We start from the raw sequence: 25,619 nt of genomic DNA on the forward strand, positions 1-25,619 counted from the left end.
ATTCACTCCCTTTTTAATTTCATTTCTACAGATTTGGTTTAGGGAACTGGCACACCACCCTTTGAGGAAAAGTGATGGAACGAGGACAGTGGGTGCAGCCATTGCATACCCAGAGGACCTATTCCACCGAGCACTTTATGCGACCGGGGGGCCGGTGAGTATTTCTTTCCCCTCTTACTCAGTATTGATCTAATGCCCGGCAGGATTTGCTCGCTGGCGTGCTTCGTGGCTGTCTGGGGACACGGCACTCCGACCAACTGCGCTCATTAAAGGTCCCAAGGCAGTACTGAAAGTAATGAGGTGACTCACTGCCGTAGCCATGCGCTTGAAGGCTGTGGGCCCTATTACTCTTTTTCTCACTCAGGAATAGTATTTTGCCAAAGCGACTGAAGCAAGTTCAAAATCAAACAAGCTATTAGCAAACACGTGTATTACTTGGGATATTTGTATAAGATTTATGCCAGTATTAGTGGGACAATTCCTATACAAAACGTAAACATCAAAAAACCTTGTGCTCAGATGATTAATTTTCCTATCTCACGCATACAGAACAATGTTTTCCCTCACAGCTTTCTAGTCTACTCACTGCCAGATTTTGATCCAGTATCAAAATTTCAGTCACTTCGGCTTTTGTGTGTAGCAAATCAGAAATAAAAATGTCTTAACATCAGAAATGAAAAGGCTGGAAGATCAGACAGACCATAAAAGATTTGTTTTACTTGGTTTGGGAATTTTACATAACTATGCTTAACCTAAGTAAGATTGAAACAAAACCAAAAGGCAAAACAAGAAACTAGACAATTCTGTTCTGTCCCAGAGATGCAGAAATACAAACTATGTTTGTATCCCCATGTGAGCCAAAGCTGAAACTGTGCTACGAACAAGCAAGACGGGCTGCTTATTTGCTCCACAACTGTTCTTGACATGACAGCTATCTCCTAGAGTTAAAAATGGAAAAGCAATCTCAAAGAAGAAAAAAAAAACATTCTTAAGCAAACATCTTTCTAGTTAACAAACTCATAAACAAAGAGATCAGGGCTTTTTATAATGCTGACAATTTTTGTGCTAGAACTGCAAACTTCACTGTTTTTCTCTTCCTTCCTTTTTCAGAGGAACTGCTAGGTACTGCTTGACTTTAATACAGAAATAAAACACGTGGAGAAGCAATGACCTTCTAATTGGTTTCGGTGTTAGCCAAGGCTGAATATTTCGAGCCTCACGCTAAACATGTTACCTAATTTTGTGTGGGGGTTGCAGTAAGAATAACCAAATGTTTTTGAGATGCAAGGCTGACACATTCTGAGAAAGTGTCCTCAAACTTCCATTTGAGGAAATACAACATACTGCATCAGCATATGTGAACCAAACTTTACTGTGTAGCAAACTACACAGAGCCCTGCTACCTAACCTGACCTTCCACTTGCACATTAGTGTGCATAAATATGCTAATAACAGGTACAGAGGGTTCATGTGCAAAGTTGACAAGTTCAAGTGCAGAAGACAGATGAAAATTTGGCTTAAATGCTTCAGTTTTCCCTCAGTTTGTGAGATCCCAGCTTTCTAAGATGATTATGAAGCCTTGGAGTTCTGTCCTAAAGATGTAAGATTGATTTATTTAAACATCTTTATTAATTTTTTTAGATTGAAAATGAGGTCTTCTTGTCCACTTGAAAGAGGTCAACAAGAATGTGAAAGTACCTCTGACTCGGGCCTTTTAAGACACATTATTTACTACTATTTATACATATAAATTGTCTTAACTCTTTAGCCACACCACGGAAAGTTCTTGCTACAGACACCTTGGAATCTAAAGATTTATGAAGGTATTCACTTCCAAAATTGCCGGAATGAGTTGGGATACTCAAGGCAAAAACTGCAAAGAGCCTCAAGTGGTTTCAGGAAATTCTGTGCAGATAGGCTGTGAAACTGTGGACAAGAATCTCAATAACAGCACAAGAAGACAGCAGTCATCTTTAAACAAGCCAGATACAAAATATTTGACTCAACAGACCTCTGCCATAAACCAAGCAAGGAAAGCACAAGGAATTTTTAATATTGTTCTTTGTGTCTTGCAATTATTTCCACACGCAACTGGAGAAACTTAGGCAACCAAAGATGCTTGCATCTGTAAGTGCTGCAGGAGCACGCTGCCTACAGGGAGCAGAAGTATGTTTGGAACTACTGTGTTCAGCTTAATGAAGCAACTTCAAACAACATATAAAATTGTTTCAGATACACAACTGTAAAAAAAATCATAGCTCTGTAGCCCCACAGACTGCTATTTTAAAGACAGTTTCATTAAGAAACACAGCTTGAGAATATCTGTCAAAAAAGATCAGAGCTTCACGGAGGGACAGCAGGAGGCAGCTGAAGCAATCTGCAGCACAGCCCTGGTGCTCATCGGTCTCTGACCCTGAGAAAAAGTGTAATTACTGCATGAATATACCTATTAGACTAAAAGAAAACCTAGGGAAAGGCAAAACTCTGCTAGAAAGAGATGGTGAGAACTCCACTGGCTTTATGCAAGGGCCTACAGCTCTGTATGTCCCAATATGATAAAACTTTGTTAGACTGACAACACAACTGTGGCTTTAATTTGAAGTTCACATTTTTCTATGGGAATCATTAAATACGACGCACTTGCCCTGTTCTACAGAAAAGCAAATCTGCCTCTACTTTTTATTCCTCTGAAGCCTTAACTTAATTGTGCAACATTTGATTTAGAAATATATTTGAAGATGTTTTAGGTATTACCTCACTTGTACACCATCCCAGGCTTTCCAGGAAATCTAACCCAACAGCTTTCTAGCCTTGCTTATATCTGAACTACTGTATTTTATGGCTTCCACACTGTACTGTCTGGAAACTCCCAGTGAGACTGGCCTCACTGTATTAAATATGAGCATGTAGGAAGGACAGACGCTGTGCTGGAGAGTTTTCAGTCTCAGGCCTAGACCCTGAAAAAGGCTTCGCACATATGAATTTATGTATGCAGAGAATGCCATCAGAGAGTTCCAACAACTCTGAGGAGCCAGGCCTACACAGGTGAAGAAGGAGAAGCATCGGAAGGGAGCAGAGAGACAGTAAGGAACAATCCGGGTCATCCACACTCCATTTCCTGCTCATGACCACTGCTTTGACAGGTGTCCATCTTTAGACGCTGGTGGAGATCCATTATGCCTCTGCTGTTTTAATCATAAAGCTTAATTTATGAGGTCCTAGAAATGCAAATAATAAGTTGTCCCAAATCATTGTAAGTATGGAACTGAAAATACTGGAATTTGAAACTCCAGTGATATACTGATAAGCAACGGGAGCAGTAGTTCTTTGAGCTAGAAGGGCTGGAATGATACAGAGACTCTGTCAGACACGTCTTTGTTACCAGGCTGGGGCTCCAATCTTGCAGTTGTACTCAGTGCAGGTCCTCCTGACACGCCTGACCCATGCAGCTGAGGCTCTACACAGAGGAGCTCCCCCACACTTAAACTGCTGGATGGAAACAGCGAGGTTTCACCCAACCGTGTTTCACATAACTTCAGTGACCACCGGTAACTCATTAAGGTATCTGTAAGTATCTCCCGTCTGTGAGGCATTCCTGCCACAAGTAGTCTGCTCCTTGCCTCCTCCCGCTGCTCAGCCTTTGCAGGTAACGCCCCGATACACAACCACCGCAGCGGTCCCTCTGTGTGACGCGTGTCATGCTGCACGGAGGTCGGTGAAGTGCTTCACCCACGCCAATAGCCCTGGTGGTTTGTTTTCCTAAAGCAACTGTGGGCCTTTGGCACCTTCTCGTTGTGGACACAGGTGCTGTCACAACCGTTTCTCAAAGGAACTGCTGCCTTCACGAAAAGCTACACCAAGACGACAGAAGATTGACTGCCACAGCCTACCCGTGCATCCTTCAAAGTCTGCACCTTGCCTCCACTCTGCCGGTTGCTTCTAGTTTTTCATAAAGCGGAATTCAAGACATTGAGATTAATTTGAAAAAACACCTTTGAGCCAAATCCTGACGTCTGCACTTACACAAAGTAATAGATTTTCCCAGGCAATCCACAGTGTGAATTGCTTCTGGTCTCCCACTCTTAGCACTGGCTTAGATCTCCTGCCGTCTCATCCATCCCTCCTCTCTTTCCAGCCTTGTGCTGTGGCTGGCGAAGGCTCCTGGAGCTGCAGCAGTGTGCTACCCCCGCGCCTTCACGAGGAACACAGCCCCTCCTGATCACAGATGTGCAATATGCAGTTTTCTGTCACACAGTCCATACTGGCCCAATATGCAGTACTTTGGCCAGATGGGTGGAATCTGTTGTGCCAAAGGTGTGTTGCAAGCTTTGCTGTAATAAAAATCCCATCCCACTTTTAAACAATGAATTTCTTTTCTCTTTTTTTCTTCTTTCTCTAGCTTTTTCGCTCCTTCCCCTCCCACTTTTTCAAGTGGGAAGGAAAGCGACAGGGAGAATAACGATTTCCTCAGCTTCTGTTGGAAAAAAAAACATACAAAAAATTCCACCACGACACATTTTTCTTCTTTTTTTTTTTTTTTATTTTAGTGAAGTTGAGAATCCATTTTTTTTATTAAAAATTTCCTACATGAGTGCCCAGCTAATACAGGCATTTGGAGTTGAAGGCAGCAGGGAGCTGGTAACTCTCTACCTCTGCTTTGTTTATCAGAAAGCCCAGCCTTGTGTGTGGCAAGAGGTCAGCCTGCATTTTTCTCTTAAACTGCATCTTCAAAAAATGTTTTTCGGGGTCTAGGATGTATAAATCACACCCCATAGCCCAGCGTGGAAGCACAGCTTGCGATGCTTTCCTTCTGCCAGTTGGCTTTACACACCCCCGGTGTAATCCCCACCGTCTCCGCATGTTAGGGAAGGAGGGAGAAAAGCCCCCGTGAATTATGAGGCGACTGGGATGGACAAAAGCGAAGCAGCTTTCCCTCGTGCGGAAGGAGAGGCAGAGAGAGGAGTGACCAGCGAAGGGCAAGACACAGTCCCCAGGACCACAGACTTAAATGATTTTGATGTGCAGAGGCTTGAGCAAGTTTGGGATCCCAGAATCACTGAGGAGGGGTGAGCATGTGCACGCACTGCACGCTGCCTCTGTTTCTACTCGGGAGTCAACCTTGTTTAAGGCTTGCTTTGTCTTAGCAGATGGCAAGCACGACGGCTGCTGGTTTAAGATTTTTCTGCCAAACCAGCCCCCGGCTGTTTTCAGAAATAAAGAATGCTGCTCTCTTTACCAAAGCAAAAATAGCTCCTCTCCAATTCTCTCCCTCAAACTATTATCTTACGTGTTTCAGGAGTAAATATCTAGCCAGACTACATAATTGCCATTACACAATTTTTAATTAGCTACCTACAACAATCTTCCCGCTTTAACCGGTGGTGGTGGTGCTTTGGTTTTGTGGTTGGGTTTTTTTGAGGCTACAGCAGAAATCTGAATTCCCAGCTGGAAAATCCCACAGTTCAGAGCATTACAGCACCAGGTGCAGAATGCGACCTGTCGCGCTGGTCACACTGAGTCTGCCACGAAAAAACTGTTTGTGACACAAGAACGAGCCCAGACCTCATTTGCACTAGCAAGTATGTAAGGCAGGACTGCACCAGAAAAGACGGTGACGGAAACACATACTGATTTAGTTCATTCCTTCTGCTGCTTTTTTTTTTTATTATTATTATTATTATTTGGCCAGGAACCTCCTATAAAGTTTGGCTGTTAACCCAACCTGCCCGTGCCAGCAGAGTCTTCAAGGGCATGCTGCAACTACCCGGCGGCACGGCTTCCTCTGGGAAGGCTTCCTTCCCACAACGCAGAAGGGCTCCCAGATACTGCGAGATGTAACTCAATGCCTCCCTCAACCAGCAGCAGGGCGTTGGCTTCCTCATGCTCAAAAACTACCTACAAAACACGAAATAAGTGAAAGTCCAGCAACCTTCGCTGGCACAAGTAAGCTCCACGCAAACCAACAAAAATATCAGCTCTTGGAAATATGATGAGGTCTGGGGACAAACAATTCTCATACTCTTTCCCCTTCGACTGGATCTGCTTGCACCTGGAGGTACGGACGGAGGAAACACCCCAACCACACACACACACACGTAACTTCTCAGCAGACCACCAGCAACTGTTCAGCCAGAAAGTGCAGCTGGAACACAGCAACCCTACACAAGTGATAAAGCACCGATGGGCTGGATTTTATGGTGTCAGCCCCAATTCAATAACAGCATCACAGAGCGTATATATCCGTCAGCCAAGCCAGCTGTTCTCCCAGGTTTCAGCGAGCCTTTAGCTGCAGCGCGTGGAATTGCTGCTTTCCACATGGAACGTGTCATTGGGAGCAAAGTCTGCCACGGCAACTGCAACGGCACCGCACATTCTCGGTGTGATAAGCTGTAGTCAGAGCGGAAAAGAATTGCTTTGTGAGCTGAAAAGCAAACCAAACAATGAGCAATAAAGTCAGGAGCTTCAGGCCAATAGTTCTAATATCTGGTGTTTGTCCTGCTTCCCAAAACCAAGGACAGTTTATGCATGCTGCAGACACTTTCTATTCGCAGCAGTGCTAACACTCTTTATGTACACTGCAGGTGAAGCGTCCTCTAGTCCCCACACAAGACAGCCTGATATGGACCCACCCTGCTCTTGTTCTTGTGAGGAAATATAGGAAGCTGGCAGAGGCAATGGCTCCAGATATTCTGCAACAGCATCAGGCAGAAAAAAACATGTGTGTCCTTCCTTGCAAGGCACCAGGGCCCTCCCAGGATTATTTTAATTTTGCCTGTGAGGACGGGAGTGGAGAACGGCAGGCAAATCTGTGGCAGAGCTGAAAAGCCAGGATTTCTGGAGTCTTGGTCATGCACCATAATTGCAAAATCATGCTTCCTGTCTTCCACGTACACAGCAAGTCTTCCTTCTCCCTCCATCCCAGAGGGGATGGGATTATTAGGAATTTCCTTAAGCTTCCCTTGCTTTTTTTCTTTCCTCTTTCCTTACCCTGACAGCAAAAAAAGATCACACCATTAAAGGTAGTCTGGACTTTTGCTTCCAAATACCTTTCGGTATGGATAGGACCAAAAACCAATGGAATAACCAAGCGAGTCACCCTATTATGCAACAGATGGTTAAACTATTTGTGTCGGTAAACTGTGGCTTTCATTCCTCTGAAGGCTGCTTTCCTCCAGGGGATTCCAGTAACTGGACTAACTGAAGTGTGTTTTGACAAGTTATAACAGCACAGAAAACCCACCTATGAAATTACATCCTGGTAGCATCTTCCAAAGTAAACTGAAATCTTGGTATCACAGCTCATTTGGGAAACTACTCTGTTTTCATTTGTTATGAGAACATAGCTTGAGTTTTTTTGTAGATAACAACTGTTCTTATACCTAATGATATGGCTTAATCTCCTCCAGAACTAGGCTTTTGCACCAGCACGGGCCCTGTAGGATCATCTCCTGCAATTCTCACCATAATAAGAATAATTTATTTTCATTTTCAGTCTTAATTTATTTTCATCTGCTTTCTTTCACTGTATGTAATTCCCTCACAAAGTCACCAGATCATCTCCAATGTTGTCTGTCTGTCCCCAAGACGCAAACTAATCAAAGAAAATGCAAACAAGGTGCCAGTGTAGATGCCATCCCATTGGGTAGAGAGGGACACCAGCAAAGTTAAAATGAGGGTGGAAAGGCCTTGCAGAGGGATCTGGATAGGTTGGAGAGCTGGGCGATCACCAACCGCATGAAGTTCAATAAGAGCAAGTGCCGGGTCCTGCACCTGGGATGGGGAAACCCTGGCTGCACGTACAGACTGGGCGATGAGACGCTAGAGAGCAGCCTAGAAGAGAGGGATCTGGGGGTCGTGGTAGACAGCAAGTTGAATATGAGCCAGCAGTGTGCCCTGGCGGCCAGGAGGGCCAACCGTGTCCTGGGGTGCATCAAGCACGGCATCGCTAGTAGGTCAAGGGAGGTGATTGTCCCGCTCTACTCTGCGCTGGTGCGGCCTCACCTCGAGTACTGTGTGCAGTTCTGGGTACCACAGTATAAAAAGGACATGAAACTGTTGGAGAGTGTACAGAGGAGGGCTACGAAGATGGTGAAAGGCCTGGAGGGGAAGACGTACGAGGAACGGCTGGGGTCACTGGGCCTGTTCAGCCTGGAGAAGAGGAGGCTGAGGGGAGACCTCATCACAGTCTACAACTTCCTCGTAAGGGGGTGTCGAGAGGCAGGAGACCTTTTCTCCATTAACACCAGTGACAGGACCCGCGGGAACGGGGTTAAGCTGAGGCAGGGGAAATTTAGGCTCGACATCAGGAGGGGGTTCTTCACAGAGAGGGTGGTTGCACACTGGAACAGGCTCCCCAGGGAAGTGGTCACTGCACCGAGCCTGTCTGAATTTAAGAAGAGATTGGACTGTGCACTTAGTCACATGGTCTGAACTTTTGGGTAGACCTGTGCGGTATCAAGAGTTGGACTTGATGATCCTTAAGGGTCCCTTCCAACTCAGGATATTCTATGATTCTATGATTCTATGATTCTATGAAAGTTCAAGGCTCAAGCAATGCTATTCTGAGAAAGGCTTCTGACTACTAAAAATGTGCTCCGCAGTAGTGCCGGTGAGCCCTAGCCATGTGCTGGTGAGGCCTGTCAGGCACAGCGCCTGTTCCTATCGCGTATGTTTTCTCGGTTTATTCCCTTAAACCAGAATCCTACCGGTCTCAGACTGCCATGGCGAGAAAATACGCAGTGGGTGGGAAGCTCTTGCAGAAGTGAGCGGGCCCCCTCGCGCAAAGCACCGCCACCAGGCAGAGAAGCAGACCCAGAAGAGATGAGTGCCGGCTTGCACAAGTCCCGAAGTTGCTGACTACTGAAAGCAGGAACAATAAGCACAAGGGTGACTCTGTCTGTGTCCTGCTCTTGCGTTCCTCCAAAAGAATTTGCCGCTGCCTGTTCTCGGAGAAAGATCTTTGATTGCCATCATTGCAATTGTTAAAAGCAGATAATCTTTGACATTTGTGACTGTGCTTTCCCCTGTCCTGACCAACACGTGTGCCAGCAGGATTGGGAAACAGCCTGCACAGGGTGGGTAGGGGCAGAGAGCAGCTGGATCCAAGCTAAATAGAGAATAACCAGTCCAATTCCTCCCTGTTAAACCCGAGCTTTTTGCATCGTGACCGAGTTTAGGCTAGAACCTCTTTAATATGGGGCAATGCTTTATATACAAGTAATTTAGGATTCAGAGGGCAGATGGCTCCAGTTCCAGTAACCACCTCTTCTTCCTCCGGTAAGCTTTAAAATGCTAGTGGTTAGAGCATTTTGGACAGGGAGGGACGGACTGACTCAGTTCCTACTCCCAAGCGCAGTTGCAGCCTGGACGAGTGAGCACATACGATCAATATCCATCAGGAAAACAAAGGAGACAGAGGCCGTGAAAAGGAAGGAAGTCGCACACTAAAACATTTCATTTTTCCATATTTTTCCTCACAAATATCCCAAAACATAACGCAGACAGATTTTTTGCAGAAGTGACCAGGATTTATTAAAGACAGGATATTGATATGAAACATTCATGACCCTCAACAGTATTTCTCTTGGATGGAGTAATGAAGTGAATTTATTACATACCAGTGCCAAGAAGCTCATAATAAAAATACAGATTATAGTTCTCAGATTCATCAACTCAAACCAGATATTTCTGAAAAAAATATGCTGCAGCAGCAGGAAGAATGTAAGTCTCATAAGTTACTTGGGTTACCAAAGCTGCATGTGAAATACGTATTTTATCCAACAACAGGATAAAAAGTAAATGATTTGATTTTAAAATTCCGGAACAAAGGCACTCTGTGAAGACATGAGAAGGAGAACCCTTGTTGTGTTATCCCAGGTGTGGGGCGTAAGGGGGAAGATATATAGTTATGTTGGACACGGACAAAGCAAGCAGAGATTTTATTGCATTGCCAAGTTGCTGATTTTACGAGACTTGAAATAAAACAATAAAAGATGGATAAAGCAAGATAGAGAAATACAGTATCTTCTCAGGAAGCTTGGCTTCAGAGAGGATTCAGACAGAACACGGCCACAGCAGAGCTTGCCATTGATCCTGCCCTGATCGCTCGCTCTCCTATTCTCTTCCGCTTCTGACCTTTGCTTCTTTCTCTGCTGGGCAGTATCTGTGGGGGAATCAGCCAAGGAGGATCCATTTATTAAATTCTTAATAGTGAGCTTTGAATATTTCATTCAGCTTCCGCCACGCTCTCTGCAAAATGGGAATATCCCTCTTCAAAACGTTCCCAGAGCCTGCCTGCATCGCATCTGCATGGTCTGCGTGGCTTCGGGAAGACTGAACACATCAGCGTGCTGTGCAAGAAGGAACTCATACATCTTGAGGCGTGACTGAAGGCACTGTCACACGGAAAGCTTCCACACATCACTGTGTAAGGGACCAACCCTTTAACGACTCAACACTCTTCATAGGCAGACATGCTACCAAGGGGAGAAGTTTATTTTGAAGTTAGTGCCGAGAATTTCCAGGGTTTCTAATTCCTCACTTCTTCCAGCCCATCCTCAGGAAAAGCAATAAATAAATAAATAAATAAATAAATAAATAAAGCAAAGAAAAATAAATCAAAGCAAATACCATGGTGCTTCTAATTTCCCTCCAATACAGAACAGGCAAAAAAGCATTTAAAACTGCTTTAGGTTTGGGAAATTACTAATCATGAGATCTCAAGTGTGTGTCTGTGTTTAGCAGAGAATGTAATGGAAAAAAAAATAAGAGTATTAGTGACTATCCAAGAAAGATTTCAAGAAAACAGGGTGGAAGGGAGTTTGTTTGGATTTAATGTTTCCCCAGCAGCATCTCTAATCCAAACATTACACCACAGGTCAAATGGAGGGGAGCCAGAAAATGAAGCACATTAAAAATAGCCCTTAAAAAGGAAAGTGAAAGTGACCGGTCTCATTCCACCTTTTGTGACCATGAAATGCACATTCTGTGATGAAAACCAAATTTGGGCTCTGGTGCCATCACTGACTGTACGTAAATACAGCAACCTATGCATGCGCAGTCCAACAGAAAAATACAGAGGCAGCTTTAAAATTCTTCCAGACTTAGAAATCCGAGGTGGTATTACTGCTTGTAAGTAAACTTACATTAAAATATTTCTTTTTTTAACTGATAGGATTGATTTAGAAATCGCGTTATATCAAAAAGCTGTCACATGTCAGTTTTAAATACATTAACTTAGTTCGACAAGTCAGCGCTATAAAAACGAAACAAATATTATGCCACATTTGAAATACAATGAACTGTCCTCAGCCCGTTGTCCTAGCGCTTCCAAGCCGCCTCCTCGCAGGCAGAGAAGTTCAGCAAAGCTCTCACGAGGCTGCCTGCCACCAAGACCAGAGAAAAGGCATCTGGCAGCTGCCTTGGTAGCAATTTATAGCCATAAGGTTAAGTCTTCACAGCCCTGTATCCGAGCTAACAGCCTGGTTCACACATTGCAGTACTCAGTTTTCTTCTGGGTGCTCCTTTGAACTGAAGGAAATTAACCTTTTTTAATGTTTGCTAACACTCAGACTTTGCATCCTGATGCTGATAGAGTCTCATTTCGCCTTTATTTCAGGGGGCCAGGAATTAGAAGAAGTTAAGGGGAGAAAAAGCATCGTGGCCATGGAAGGCAGTGCCATTGCCCCTAGCAGATCCACCCAGACAGGAGAACCGCAGTCCCCCTCAGAGCCTCTCAAACTGTTGCAAAATGCCTGTAAGGCATCTTTTCTCTCTTCTCCAGGTGCTCCTTGAGAACGAGACGTGCACCATTAAACAGGGAGCCAGAGGGTTAAGCACCACATTGCCTGAAGGGCAGAGCACTGGACAAGCAAAGAGGCCTGAACAAGCAAAATGCCTTAGTCAAAGAAAAGGCAATTCCAAACTTCTTGTCACTGAGGAAAAAAAAAGCGATCTCACCAGAGGATGAAATGACCAGCAACTTGCAGCAACAAAACAAGAACTATTTGAGCGAAAAATCTGAAGCATTCTCAGGGAGTGCTGACAAAGCTTGAAAAAATTAATCTCTCCTGAGGCTGGAGGGAGACTCCCTGAGAGGGGGGACACCTGCCCATCCTGACGTGTCATCTTGTGGGAAAAGCAGCTAGGGAGAAAAAACCGAGCAAAGGCGAGTTCTCTATTCTGGAATTCACCCAGACAGGGAAACTTGTTCAAGTGCTGCAAGCTGATCACTTGAGGCTTCTGAAAGGAGCAAGCTCTGCATCTCTTAAAAGGAACAAGCTTCATGTAAACAGCGCTCCGGGGAAAAGACGTTGATGAAAGGTATTGTGCTGCGTGCTTAACATGAAAAGAGAACACTGCTCCAAACAGCTAAGGGCTCTGCAGAGGTCTGAACAAAGGTAAAGTGGGAAATGCAGACTTGCAAGATTTCAAGGACTGGGTTTTGATGGGGCCTTTACGTGCCTTCCTGGATGTTGAGACTCCCTCAGTGTGAGAAACAACTCACAGGAATGAGAAACACCAAGCCATGCTCCTCTCCAGACCTTAAGCACCTCGCAGAGGGCTACCAGGATGGTGCCTCCGTTTGGGGTTCTCAGCCTAGAAGCCTCTTCCAGAGCTGAACAAACCCTTTATTTCACAAGCAAGCAACGTTGCAGTCCTCTCTAATACGATCTGAGGACCAGTGCTGCCGCTGATCCACTTCGTCCAGCATCCCTCGGCACCCACCGTTCATTCCTGCGGTTTGAATCCACACCTCTCGGTGCCCAGAAGGATGCTCCAAGCTCTCGTCCCTGCTAGTGAAGCCGTTCTTCTGGCTGCCTTCCGACACAGAGAGCACGCGGGGCTTTCTAGCCTCCTGCCCAGGTGCTGGGGGTGTTCGCGCTCAGCCTGTTACCTCCCGTGGTTGGGATGACCCTGACCCCTCGCACGACCCCCAGCACGCTGCACAGTTTTTAGGATGATAATAAAAGAGTCAGTTCTGAGGCCTTACGGGGCCAATTTCCCCTTCAGACCCGTGGTTTCGGGAGGGTTTGCAAATGGCCAATAAAACTCATGGCCTGAGCCGCAGGAGATGAGTCTGAAACAGAGCACAATTAAACTTCCCTGTCGCAGCAATCCCAGCGGAAGCCAGGGAGGAAAAGGGAAAATTGAGTCAATTGAGTAAGCAGTCGTGGCCAGGAATGTCTTTCATTTCTAAACTGCCTGATTGAAAAAGAGAAAAAAAAAAGGGGGGGGGGAGAGGAAAAAAAAAAAAAGGCTGTGGTAGAAAAAGCCCAGTCAATCAATTAGTCAGTCATTTCCAGTTCAAATATTTCCATAAGTGCTTGGCAGTGTTTTCTATGTAAGGGATGTCTACTGCTGGTGAAAGATTTCTTAGATGGCAGAGAATTCCTCTTGATGACAAACTCCCCTCAGACAAACTCCAGTCTAGGCAATTTCCCTTTGGAAGCCCTCACAACTTGTTAATTTGTTCAAGGATTTTGAGCTTTCTTAAAAGAAAAGCCAGTTGGCTATCAGTTGCATTTCTGAACCTGATACACTGAAAGGGAGAGACAGTACTGAAGTGTAGGAAAATTCCTAAATTTAAGACACCAGTAACATATTATGTATCTGACCTGAATACTCTACCTTCAGAGAAAACATTTACACAAGTCTTTGATGTGTCCCAAACAGCTCTACAAACAAGCTGTGTTTAAGAATAATTTTGACTATTACTGAAATTCAGCCTCATCTGAATTGTAACTTGGCAGCTGAAAGCTGGCAACTCTTAAATAGAAAACTATACAGCTGAAAGTAAAGAGAAATCCTGCAATCTTTTATATTCTGATAACCTAAACTCCCCCTTAAGTTATAAAATCTAATTAATTTGAGATTTGGCTGTGCCGCTTGAATTTAGGCATCTCTTCTTACAGAAAATATTGTGGGTTTTTAGTCAGTCCCACGAGCTCAATAGAGATTTACAAGATAAGGAGTTCGTGATCTGGCTCTGCAAGCAGGCAGCAGTTATGTTCCACTTATTAAAGCTATTAAAGCATATATGAAAATCATGGCTGGTCTGTCATCTTCTGCTCCGCTGCCGATGGGCTATGTCCTTTGAGATCACCTTTTATGCTTCCTGCGTGAATCAAACTGGTCATGCGGGCTTGCAAAGCCAGAAGGCTTTGCCAAGAACCTAGAAGCTGTTCTCTCCGATCCACGTCTTCGTCACAGCCAGACAACTGCCTCACAAGTCGAGCACTGTGCATACGAACGTAACACGCCTGAGTCCAAACTGGAGAGCAGGGCACAGACAGACTCTGATTATTAATCCCAGATCAGACCATACTCCCACAATGGGATGTACATGACAGCAAGCACGCAAGCAGGATTAGGAAAACTAATGACACAAAGGCAAATTTTAATTATGGCACGCAAGTGCCTCCACTGGGCAAAAATATCTAAAAATATCTACTCCTTTATTCCTAAACTTCAAGAAGTCGTTACAATGCCACTAATGGAGGATCTGCAATCACAGCACTTGGTGGCTTTGTCTTATTTTTCTTAATTAGTTATGCTGGCAAATTACATATGAGGACAGATGATAAATATTCCTCATACTGGAGAATGCTCTAATGCTTTCTTATAAAGAGATCTAAATTATGCCATTTCTCAGGGTGTTTTTTAATTTTTTTTATTTTTTTTAGCTTTGAAATGAGAAGTGAAGTGCTCATCAGCTGCAAAGTGCTACTTTAATATCACCCATGCAACAATTACCTCTGCAATAACCTTCATTAGATTAAATTACATACTATCCTTCCTCAGCTCAGTGTGAGGACTAGCTGAAGAATAAAACAAAACAAAAAAAAAAAGACTGGAAAGCCATTGTACAGTACAGTGCCTGTATAACAAAGGTGAAGGTACTCACTGCGTGGAAACCATGCATTGCTTAAAAGCTACCTGCCTTTATTTGAAGTCTTAAATAAAACCTAAGAAGTCCCCTACCTATTTCAATATTCATTTTACTGATGCAGTCTCGTTGCTGAAAATACACATGTATGACTGAATAATTCGAGTTTTGCAATACCCAGTCACAAGGAGTTAAACAATGAAGAGAATTTTGCTGTCTTCATTTTTAATAATTCTTGTCGCAACCCAAATATTCTCATGAGGTCTCTTTCCATATAGAGCAGAGATTTATTGAATCCCTTACTTTCTCTAAATAACCAGTAATGGTCTGTTTCTTTCTATTCCATTCTAAAATATGTCTGTCTGTACTTGCTGGCTTTTAGCAAACATACGTGGCTATTAAAACTTTGAGTTTTTAAAGTGTGATTTGCTCTGAAAAGTGTCTCATCAGAATGACATTAAAATTCTTCATGGTTTATGTCTCAAGGGCTTCCAAATAAAATTAATTTCATTTACAAGGCATAGGCTCGGGGGGAATTTTTCATAGTGTCTTTCTTTCTCAGCCCCACTGACTGCCTAGGAGATAGAAACTCAGCTGCACTCTTTTTGATTTAGACATTAACACTGGTAATAGCAAATATGCAGGACAAGACATGCATTTAAGAGAACAGAGCAGTGTAAGCAAAGGCAGAACATAATAACTGAGAAAAGAGCTAATTCAGTGACACTGAATAGAAAATAGTTCATAACTGTACAAAATCTGCATTCTGAAGAAAAAAGCAACAAAAGTGAGACTGGTGGGTTTCAAGATGTGGGCAAGGCACATTCTTCATTGATGGATAATTCTGCAGCAAGGCCATAAGCAGCACCAGCAGAGAGAGGAGATTGAGAATGACTGTACCACAAGGGTGGACTCTAACAGAGCTGACTCTAAGATGAAGGGTTCTGCTTCAGGATCTGCAGCCCCAGAGCATAGCCTGAATACTGAGTTATGGGTCTCCTCTGCATCCTTTGATAGGCAATGTGCTGTGCCAGGACAGACAGCTTGGGGCCATGGCCGTGGGCCCGGTCGTGGCACCTCCCCACTCCATGCCTGGCTCTGGAGAGCTGCTGGTCCGGGTGATGTCTTGCCTAAGCTGGACCAGTAACTCTGATCGTGTGTGTAGCCAGCATGTTTGCTGGAAAGAATGTGGAACTGCTTATGGTCTTTGACATACATTAACACTGTGAAGCAAGCACTGGCTGCTGAAGTCTCCATGGAGAGTGGACATTGCCAGCTCTACGCCAGCTAGCTTGGGTCTCTGAAAGTGGTCATGGCTTCCTCTCCTTGGCCTTTGGAAATCTTGTTGAAACTGGGGGAACTGACTGAGAAAAAAAAGGAGACCACAAGCAGCGAGACAATGATCTGTGTCCCTGAACTCATGCTCCTGGAATAAAAATGTTGGCTTTGTTAATGCCTTTGTCAGCAAATAGATCACAGGAAGCCCCACTGATCTTTATCAGCTCAGTATCAGCTTCTCGAGAATTGCCCTTCCGCTCTACAAGTTCACAAGTTTATCTTTACCTCCCGAAAGTGAAGAGCTAACAGATACTCCATACAGATAATCATCTCCATCAGGAGCTCGAGAGCTCTCAGGTTTCCAAAGAAGCATGAAGGGACACTTTTTTCTTGTCAAGTGTCACCAAGATCATGTCTATCAGGTTCTCCACTGTAGATTACTGTTAAAAGTGAGAATACAGTATCATATTTATGGGTCAGTGTTCCAAAGCATTCATGGGATGTGATGTCTTCTGAACACCGTATCTGGAAGCTACATATTCAGCTAGGCTCCCCACATCATTTTGGAAACATCTATGGTTTCTGCACACACAGGGCAGGTGCTCCAGCCCCGGCTGTGTTGGTGGGCTTTCAGTGAACTCATTCCAGTTTATCAATGTCTTCCCTGTACTCGGGGAGCCAAAATTAGCCGCTGTATCTAGGCGTGATCTGACGACTCCTAGGGCAGATAACCAGTTATCTCTATCTACTGGCCCTGCTTCTCTTGACAGAGCCCAGGACGCTGCTGGCCCCCTTTGCTGCTGGGGCATACTGCTGGCCCACGTTTGGCTTGCTGTGTATCACAGCCCTACAATCCCTGTGTGTATCACAGCCCTAAAATCTCAGCACAGCTGCTCCCCAGCCAGTCAGTCCCCCGCCTGTATTGCTGCCAGGCGGTCTTCCTTCCCACGTGCAGGACTTTGCATTTGTCCCCGCTGAATTTCATAAGGTTGTCACTGACACATTCCTCCAGCCTGTCTAGGTAGCTCTGAACGGCAGCCTTGTGCTTTAGCATACTGAGTGTTTCCCCCAGTTCGATATCATCTGTAGGCCTGGTGAATGCACTCAGCCTCCTACACCCAGGTCCCTGCTATTAAAAGCAGCATGTCCCTGGACAGGCCCTGTGCTACTCCACTTGCCGAAGGTCCAGGTTGAGTATGACCCATTAACCACTGACTCCAGTCAGTGGAGCAATGACAGATGACTCGAATGACTCCAAACATTGACCCCAAACTCACACCACGACAGATCAGGAGGCTGCATCACCTATGCGAAAACGAGGGCTTTCACAACAGCAGTATCACAAACTGCTTTGTGGGCTACAGTGCTTCAGAAGATCATAAAAATGTATGTGTTTATCTTATTGGCACTAAGTGAGTCTGTGGACACTAAAAAGCCAGCATCTGTGCACAGAATACATAATCTTCTTGAAAAGATTAGTTGCCCTCATACTTCCCATTTGGTAATCATATTTTTATATTTAGTACCTATCACCATGTCAGCAACACTCACTGAATACAAAGGAAGAGAAAGACAGATGCAAGCTACCCTTGAGCACAGGTGCTTACCAGGTTAACAGGCAGCTTATACGTTAAAAAAACGGTAAGGAAAAATTAGCTTTTTTCCTCACCCTATAGTTTGCCAAAATCACGGACACAGGATGTTCTGGAGGCTAAAGTAAAACTGGGTTCAAAACAGATTAGAAAAATTCAGAGGATAAATAATTTCCAGTGACTACAAAACACAGGGATCCAAATGCTGCTTTGGAGACGCTTAGGTCCTCTACTTCTCCATCAGTATCTCCTACCAGCCTCTTTCAGAGATACAGTACGGTGCCAGGCAGGCTTTTTCCAAGCCAGTCCACAGCTGCTATTAGGCCTTTCTAATAAAGAGAAATGGGTAGGAGGCCATGAAATGTGTAACATGCCAACTGGCCAGTGTGGATTGCACTGAGAAGGTGGGAAAGGTGATGTGGTGCAGGACAATGTGAGCACTTGGGTATGGCATTTGAGAGGCAGGGCTGAGATTAAGTTTTGATAAGATATTTGTAAGGTCATTGTGACACTGATTATATACAAAATCCACAAGTAGGGTAAATATAACAAAAACAAAATGCGATGATCTGATCTTATGATTTATAAAAGGATGTGTATTCATGGCTTCCTCCAAAATGAAAACTCTTCAACTCAACACAGCAAGATCACCAAAACATAAATATGAAAGAGATCTTAGGCTGCTAGAAGAGTTACGCATTTTAAGAATCTCTCTTTGATTTTAGTAACAAAGCATGTTTCTGCTTACACCAGTTGACAACTTTAAGTACCAAATGATTTATTCTGTGCTATGATAATTTATGTAAAGTATCACTTAGAGCAGGAACCATATGTAAAACGAAGATGACACTTTGCATTTACATAATGGTCCCTGGTTATTCCCTTAGCGTGTAACAAAAAGCCTTTAATAAAAATAACAACAAAAACGCACTAATTAAAGCAATGTTTCACAGTCAAAAAAAAATAATCTGACAACAAATACCAATTTCCCAGTGACGTATTACTTCCTATCATCTTCTCAGCCCTATGCAGAAGGACCAGAGCTATTACTGTGTTCTGAACACAGCTCCCCAGGAATTGTAATTTACTGATTTCTGAAATGCATTACAAGTGCTGTTCTTATTTTGAGGCCAGTAATTTGCATAAACAACTTTTCTCATAGTTGGAGTTTCTCTAGGCGGGTCAGATAAGAGCAGGTAATCTGCTTAGCAATTCATGCCAGAGATTTCTAGAGAAGACTAGTGGAGTTGATGGGAGCTGAACCCTTTTGTAACTCCCAGAGGTGGTTCACAACGATCTGTTGTTTCTGAGTCATGGGCCCACAGACACAATTCAGCCAGATGTGAAGCATTCTCGATGCCACGCTGGTTTCAGTGGGAGGACCATAAGCAGTGACAGAACTGTGACCTAGCTGCAGGAGTCGCAGTGTACCTTCTGCTGCCATAAGAAAATAATTTCACTAAATTATATGGGTTTCTTAATTGCTGAACACATTATTAATTCATAGCTGACTCATCTTCAAGGCCTTACACACGCTTAGAATCACAAGAAAAAAAAACATGTTGTGTTCGTAGTACCTTCCATCCAAGGATCAGAGAGTACGCCATCCACACTGCTAGGCATCTGTGAATTAGCCAAATGTTTTCTCTGTTGTAAAAACGGGCATTTTGAGTAACATCACTTTTGCTCCTTGCCCATCCTCTCCTTGTATCTGTTCTTCTAGAACAGTCTGACTGACTTCACCAGCAGTCAGGTTCACAGAAGGACCACTTGGGAGCCACTTGATCCTCTCTGAACTGCAGCGTGGGAGGTCAGGCCAGGCAGGGCCTTACAAGTCCCCGCTTCCTCCCACCAGCCCCAGCCTTAAAATTGCATCGAGAGGATTCTTCTCGCCTGTTTCCTTCCTAGGTCTTAACCACAGGACCGTTTTTCCTCTCCATCCTGGAGAGTTAAGGGCTCCTCAGCTCCATCCCCCTGTGGTGACACCATGGTGGTGAAAAGCAGCTCCCCAGAGCAGCTGCTCCGAGCTTCTGCCTCATCTTGCAGTCCCTGAGTTTTGACTGGGGCTAGATTGCCTTGTCTTTCTAAATGACTGTATCCACTTTTTCTACCCTCTTCAAACTTTTCTGTGTATCTAATCCTACTTTAAGCAGAGTTTTTACAAGCGCGACAAATACAGGACAAATTTATGTTTGTGTACAGTGTGTCTTCCAGAAAATCCTCTAGTCTTTACTTGCAGGTATGGGGAAATATTTAATTTGCCAACCAGCAATTTTCTCCAAAGGTTAGCCACCTCTCTTATTAAAAATGCGAACCCTGCTTCTAATTTGAAGTTTTCTGGCCTCAGTTTTCAGGCACTGATTCCTGTTATGCCTTCTGCTCCTGTTAAAGTGACCTTTTGGCAACCCACTATTTTAGCATCAAGTATTTTTTCCCCATGCACTTACACAGTACAAATGACCCACCACTTTAGTTTCATTTTAACAGGAGAACTCAAACTGTTAAGTTTAACTCTCCCGTTAAGTAATTGGAGGTCATATTAAAATATATATATATATAAAAAAAAAATCTTGTTTTCCCTCATTTCTTCATTCTGTTAATTAGAGCAGAATGTTAGAAATATCCTCAGAAACACAGAAATAAGCAAGACATCCCTGCTTGGCCTAGTTATACAGCATGACTCAACAGTGGCCACAGACTTGCAGCACATTAAAACGTTGTTTGTTTTTTTTTTTTTTAAATAAAGAAAAATCACTACTTATGCAGGCAGTGAGCCAAAGTTACTCCCTGTAAATCTAGTATAGTATCGAACACTTATAAATGATTAACTAGCACGGAAGCTAGAAAGTTAAAGTACAAGAAAAAAAAAGACCCCAACATGAACAGCAACAGTACACAAAATTCCAATCTCCAGATTTCACTGTGATTTAGCTTACGGTATGAATTTAGTCACATTTGAAAAGCTGTAATAGCGCACTGTTATGTGGCCTTCTTGCCTGCAATGTCTAATAACCTTGTAAGCTGCTACTGCTAACCTGCTGAATCCAAAACTGAAGAATGTTTTTGCACTGATTTTGTGACTTTTGTGCAACTAGGAAAAAAAAACTCTTGAAAAGGTTTATTAATTATTTGTTAAATTAGAATACATTTCCCATCTTAAAAGTAGCCAGCTCCAGTGAACGAGAGACATGGACACATTGCACTGCATCAAATGAAGGTCCAGGAAGATGATAAAGGGCTGAGAGCAACTGGCACATGGGGAGGGGCTGAGAGAGCTGGGAGTGTTGAGGCAGAAGAGAAGGCTCAAGGGGATATTATCAACATGTGGAAATACCCGACAGGGGGAGTGAAGACGAGCCATTCTTCTCAGTGGTGCCCCGTGACAGGATGGCGGGCAATGGGCACAAACTGAAATACAGGAGTTCCACTTAACTACAAGAAAAATATTTTTTACTGTGGGAGTGATCAAGCACTGGACGAGGTTGCAGTCTCCATCCTTGGATGCATCCAAAACCTGACTGGTCGTGGTCCTGACCAACCTGCCCTGGTTCACCCTGCTCTCAGCAGGGGTTTGGACTCTATGATGTCCCCAGGGGCCCCTGCCAACCCCAACCATTCTGTGACGCTGTGAATGTGCATGCGGAAGTGGAAATTCTTTTCATTAGGGATATTGTTTTGCCACTCAGAGAAGTCACTTGCCCTAGCTGCAAACCGATGTGTTTTGAAATTCCCTGCTCTGTACAATTTTGTTCCCTGGCCTTTTTGATTAACAGGTCTTTTCCTGTGCCCCATCCACTCTGTAAAGTATGAAATTCCTCCAGTCTGAAAGAGTCTAATGTGTTCTGGGGATGAAAAAGAATGAGGAGGAAGATAATACAGGATGAATGGTTAAACATCACTTCTTATGCTAGCAGAAAATAAAGCAGGCTATATTTAGAGAGGTCAGCAAATGGACTCTTGAAGATGACTTTGTCAACACCCATGATAACTGGGACCATCCATACAGTTGAAGTTAGGTTTGTGATTAAGAACTCCATTGAATAAAGGCCTGAATTCTGCTCAGCATATGGACAACGTCTACAGTACAAAATCAACCAAAAAAGCCAAATTTAGGAATTCTCAAATGCAGTGGTATCCCCTATGGGTTTTCACTAATTCTCCCTCCTACTGAAGATATTAAAGCATGATGTACTAATGTACTATATAACCAGTAGCTCACTGTTCTTTAACATACAATCGGCCCTTAAAGTCAAGAGGACTGAGGGAAGAAAGACAGGGAAGTTCTAACCAGTTTCACTACTGCTCACTAAGAAATCAGCTTAGCCACTTGTCCTCATTTTAATTTAGCTATTCTAGAGGGAAAATAAAATGAAAATCTGGGGACAGAAAACTTCAGAATAGGTAGTGGTGTTCCTTGGGAGTCCCACTCTGCCTGAAGTTTGGTTTAGGGTGTTGTTTTGGGTTTGTGTGTGTGCATGCTTTTTTTTTTTTTTTTTGGCGACTTTGAGAGAAATACCTGAGAGCTGTGTGTTTTTATGCTGCACAGAAAATACCACTTCCTACGGGACTGGTGAACAAATACGCCCTAACCGCATTCAAAGAGCTCTTTTTTATTATTACATGAATAAAAGAAACATGGAAGGAATCAGTTTTTCCCTTGCTTGCTCTCTCTCCTTCACATAAAATACAAGACAGCCCCCAAATGAATTTTACTGTTTAACACACAAATTCAAAACTGCAGCTTTCCTAACTCTCGCGTTCCTTATCAAACGCCATTAAATTCTCTAAAAATACCGATCACATTCCACACCTTCTGCAGATGTCAAAGACTGGCATTTACTTCAAAGCCCCAAGGGGCCTCCAGTTCCCCTTTAACTCCAGTGAAAGCAAACCCCAGTTCAGAGAGGAAAAACAGAGATTCAGTGTTTTGGCCTTGATACACAGATTCTATTAGAACGAGCAAACAAACCTCAGGGAGAAAAGAATACCAGGAATAGGGGGATGCTCTGAACACTTAAGCCACCTGCTCTAGTCTTTTTCACCTCAATGACTGTACCCAAGTTTCAAGGATTTCTTTACTAATGGTGGCTTTAGAAAGCTCCGATTTACCATGGATGAAAAGTACTTCAAGTCACTTTAGAAGCCTAACAGTATTGTAAAAATGAAAAACCCAGCACTGACCATGTCTGATCACCCCTGGTTTCTGCAAACCCCTCTGCTATTTGTATCACTCCATCAAATGAACCTCACGCCAAATGGATGTTTTGGCAGTGGTCCCAGACATATGCCACCAAGTCCCAAGCAGCTCAGTGTGACACTTCTCCTACTAATGAGAAGGAGCGAGCTTCAGCAGCAGTTCCTCAATGTTCTTCCCTCCCTGCTCCCCTGGGGTACGTTCCTCATGCCCTCTCCTGCCTTTGAGAACGGGTGGCCCTGGGAGAAGGCGGGAAGGGAGGGATGGGGAACTGCAGTCTGTGTCCTATGAGGACGAGGCCGCCCTTGCTAGGAAAACCATGGGGAACTCAGTTTGCAGTGGGTGGGCAGGGATGGCAGGAGGAGACCCACAGAACTGACCACAGCGCGAGGAGGGCAGGCTGGCAGCCTCCATCACGGAAGACAGAGGCCATGTTGGCTGCTAGTTACCACACGCTCCTGCTTCTCCTGCCCTGTGTCGTCTGCCCCCCTCCTTCATCTTCCCCAAGCAGGTGAAGGCTCCCCCACCCCTGCACAGGTCCCCTCATCCTCGATGCTCCCGTGGCTCTGCCTCCTGAGGCACAGCACGGCCTGGCCCGGCCCGGCCCCGCCATGTAGCCCGCATTCCCCTCAGACAGAGGTGTGTCCCAGCCTGGCAGGCCACCGCGTGGCATCGCCGGGAGGGGAGAACAGCAGAACATTATACGGTGCGAAAAGCCGCTTGGATGGGAGGGCAGGCGGCTGGTATGCGAGAGCAGGAGGATTCTGCAGGAAAAGCTGCCGAGCAAAGCCAAGCCCAGCTGAGACACTGAGTGGTAGGCACAGCAACAGCAGGAGAGAGCAAAAGTAAAGACAAAGATCTTCCTTCAAAAGAGCTGGAAAGGATTATGTAGGATGGTGACCACATCTTTCCTCAACCATTCAGGCCTGCCTTCCAGCTAAGCAGAAAAAAGGAGAGCTCATTTTTTATTATGTGCGAGGAAGCTCTGGGAAGCTTCTTTTGAGAAGAGCGGGTATTCCTCAGTCAGGGGACAAGAAACAGATTTTTCTTTTGCAAACTGCTTCAAGTACTAAGATAACCTGGGCACTGGTTTCTCCCCGAATCCCAGGAAAAGCCCTACTGGTATACAAAACGTTCATAAGCAGAATAGTTGGCCCGTTCCAGAAAGCAAAGGGAAGAAAAAGCAAACAGATCCACCAGACCGTGACAGCATGTGTGCATGCTGGAAAGCAAAGTGGACGCTTTTGGGAGCAGTCAGAAGGGGAATGGGTGAGGACAGAGGCCTTGGCCACGCGCAAGGCCCAGAAGTCTAATAGAAGGGACCAAGGTTTTGGGAACCAGGGAGTGGAAGCGTAAGCAGCTTGATGTTTCTAAGGGAAATCAAGAAGAGAATCATGACTGGGAAAAGTTGCTAAAATGGAGAGAGCTCTCTAAGGAAGGCACTGAAGCATATATCCATCACATCCATGTCTTCCCCTCCAGGGAATTGGCATCTCCACTCTATGCACCACGCACCTGGCTGGGGCTGTGCGCATGCCGTATCACCAGGAGGGGGGAGTCCCTGCTGCCGCATGGGCAGGACCTAGCACAGCTCTCTCTGTCCAGCAGAAGCTGCCACAGCCCTGAAACCAGATCTAGCATCCTGCTAAATCAGCGGAATTTTCTCTATGGATAGCCAAAGACAAGGGGGAATGAAGGCAGTTTCTCAGTGTGGCTTTGGGGTGTGACACGAGCCACACCACAGAGCCCTGAGTCAGCCTGCCTCCATCTGCAGGGCAGAGGCCCCTCTTCCCAACAAGCCCACCAGTGGCAGGGACTGGCAGATGAATTGGCTGGCACACTCGCAAGGGGACAGTCCTGCAGAGAACAGGCAGCGTGAGAAATCACTGGGCATCTCTGGGTTAAGAGGCTTTGGACGGTTTACCTTAACCAACTCTGTGGTCAACATTTCTGAATGGGAGAAAATATTGCAGTGTGTTCAAGAAAAAGAAGGCAGACCTAGTAGGTGCCAACAGAGCCACTGCCTGCACAGCAGCATGCTAAGGGTAGCAATCTGCTGCCTTTTCCAAGCAAGTGTGCCTGTGGCGATGGCAGCCAGCACGGGGTCTTGTACGTAGCACTCAGGAGTGGCACAGCTCCAGGGGTCCAGCACACCTCTCCCTTGGAAGTCCTTGTGCAGATTGCATCACAGTTAAAACACATTTCATCACCAGTGAACACACTTTCCTTTCTTATTTTCAGTTATCTACCAAGAATTCATTTGAATGAAGGATTACTCTTCAAGACAGCACAGGCATTTTATCACACTCAATTTCAACACCTGATCCTAGTAGCACAAACCCAGAGATGTTTTATGGAGGGATCTTCTATTTTTTTCTTGTCATTTCTATGTATTTCAGCAGCCAGAGACTTCTTACCAACAAGATCATGCTGTGTAGAAGACTCTTAAGATCTAAATAATTAATCGTAAATATTAGAAGCTTAGTTCTCAAAGTGATCCTGATGGGAAAAAAAAGAGCTGCAAAAAGCAGGACAGTCAAATAATACAACTGATAGCAACATTTTAAGTGAGTCTGTGCTAAAAGGCCAACTCTGCTGCTGTTAGGCAGGGAGAAAATTGCAGGCTGGGATGAAAACATGCCTTGAAAATAGAGAGCTTCACTCAATT

At 44.6% G+C, this 25,619-nt stretch overlaps 1 protein-coding gene across 3 annotated transcripts in view; it reads right to left on the bottom strand.

Annotated features, from left to right (window-relative positions):
• The window catches only part of CRADD (CASP2 and RIPK1 domain containing adaptor with death domain), a 76,806-nt gene that overhangs the window by 12,478 nt on the left and 38,709 nt on the right, over nt 1-25,619 (bottom strand). Inside the window, exon 3 of one of the 3 annotated variants that reach the window (XM_066995072.1) lies at nt 9,915-10,162. The exons of the other annotated variants lie outside the window; for them this stretch is intronic. Coding sequence (XP_066851173.1) covers nt 9,939-10,162 — 224 coding nt within the window. The 3' untranslated portion in view covers nt 9,915-9,938. Of the gene's footprint in view, nt 1-9,914; nt 10,163-25,619 lie in introns of those variants that run through there. 3 annotated transcript variants of the gene reach the window in all.

Source organism: Anser cygnoides, chromosome 1 (genome assembly GCF_040182565.1).
Source record: "Anser cygnoides isolate HZ-2024a breed goose chromosome 1, Taihu_goose_T2T_genome, whole genome shotgun sequence".
NCBI lineage: Eukaryota > Metazoa > Chordata > Aves > Anseriformes > Anatidae > Anser > Anser cygnoides.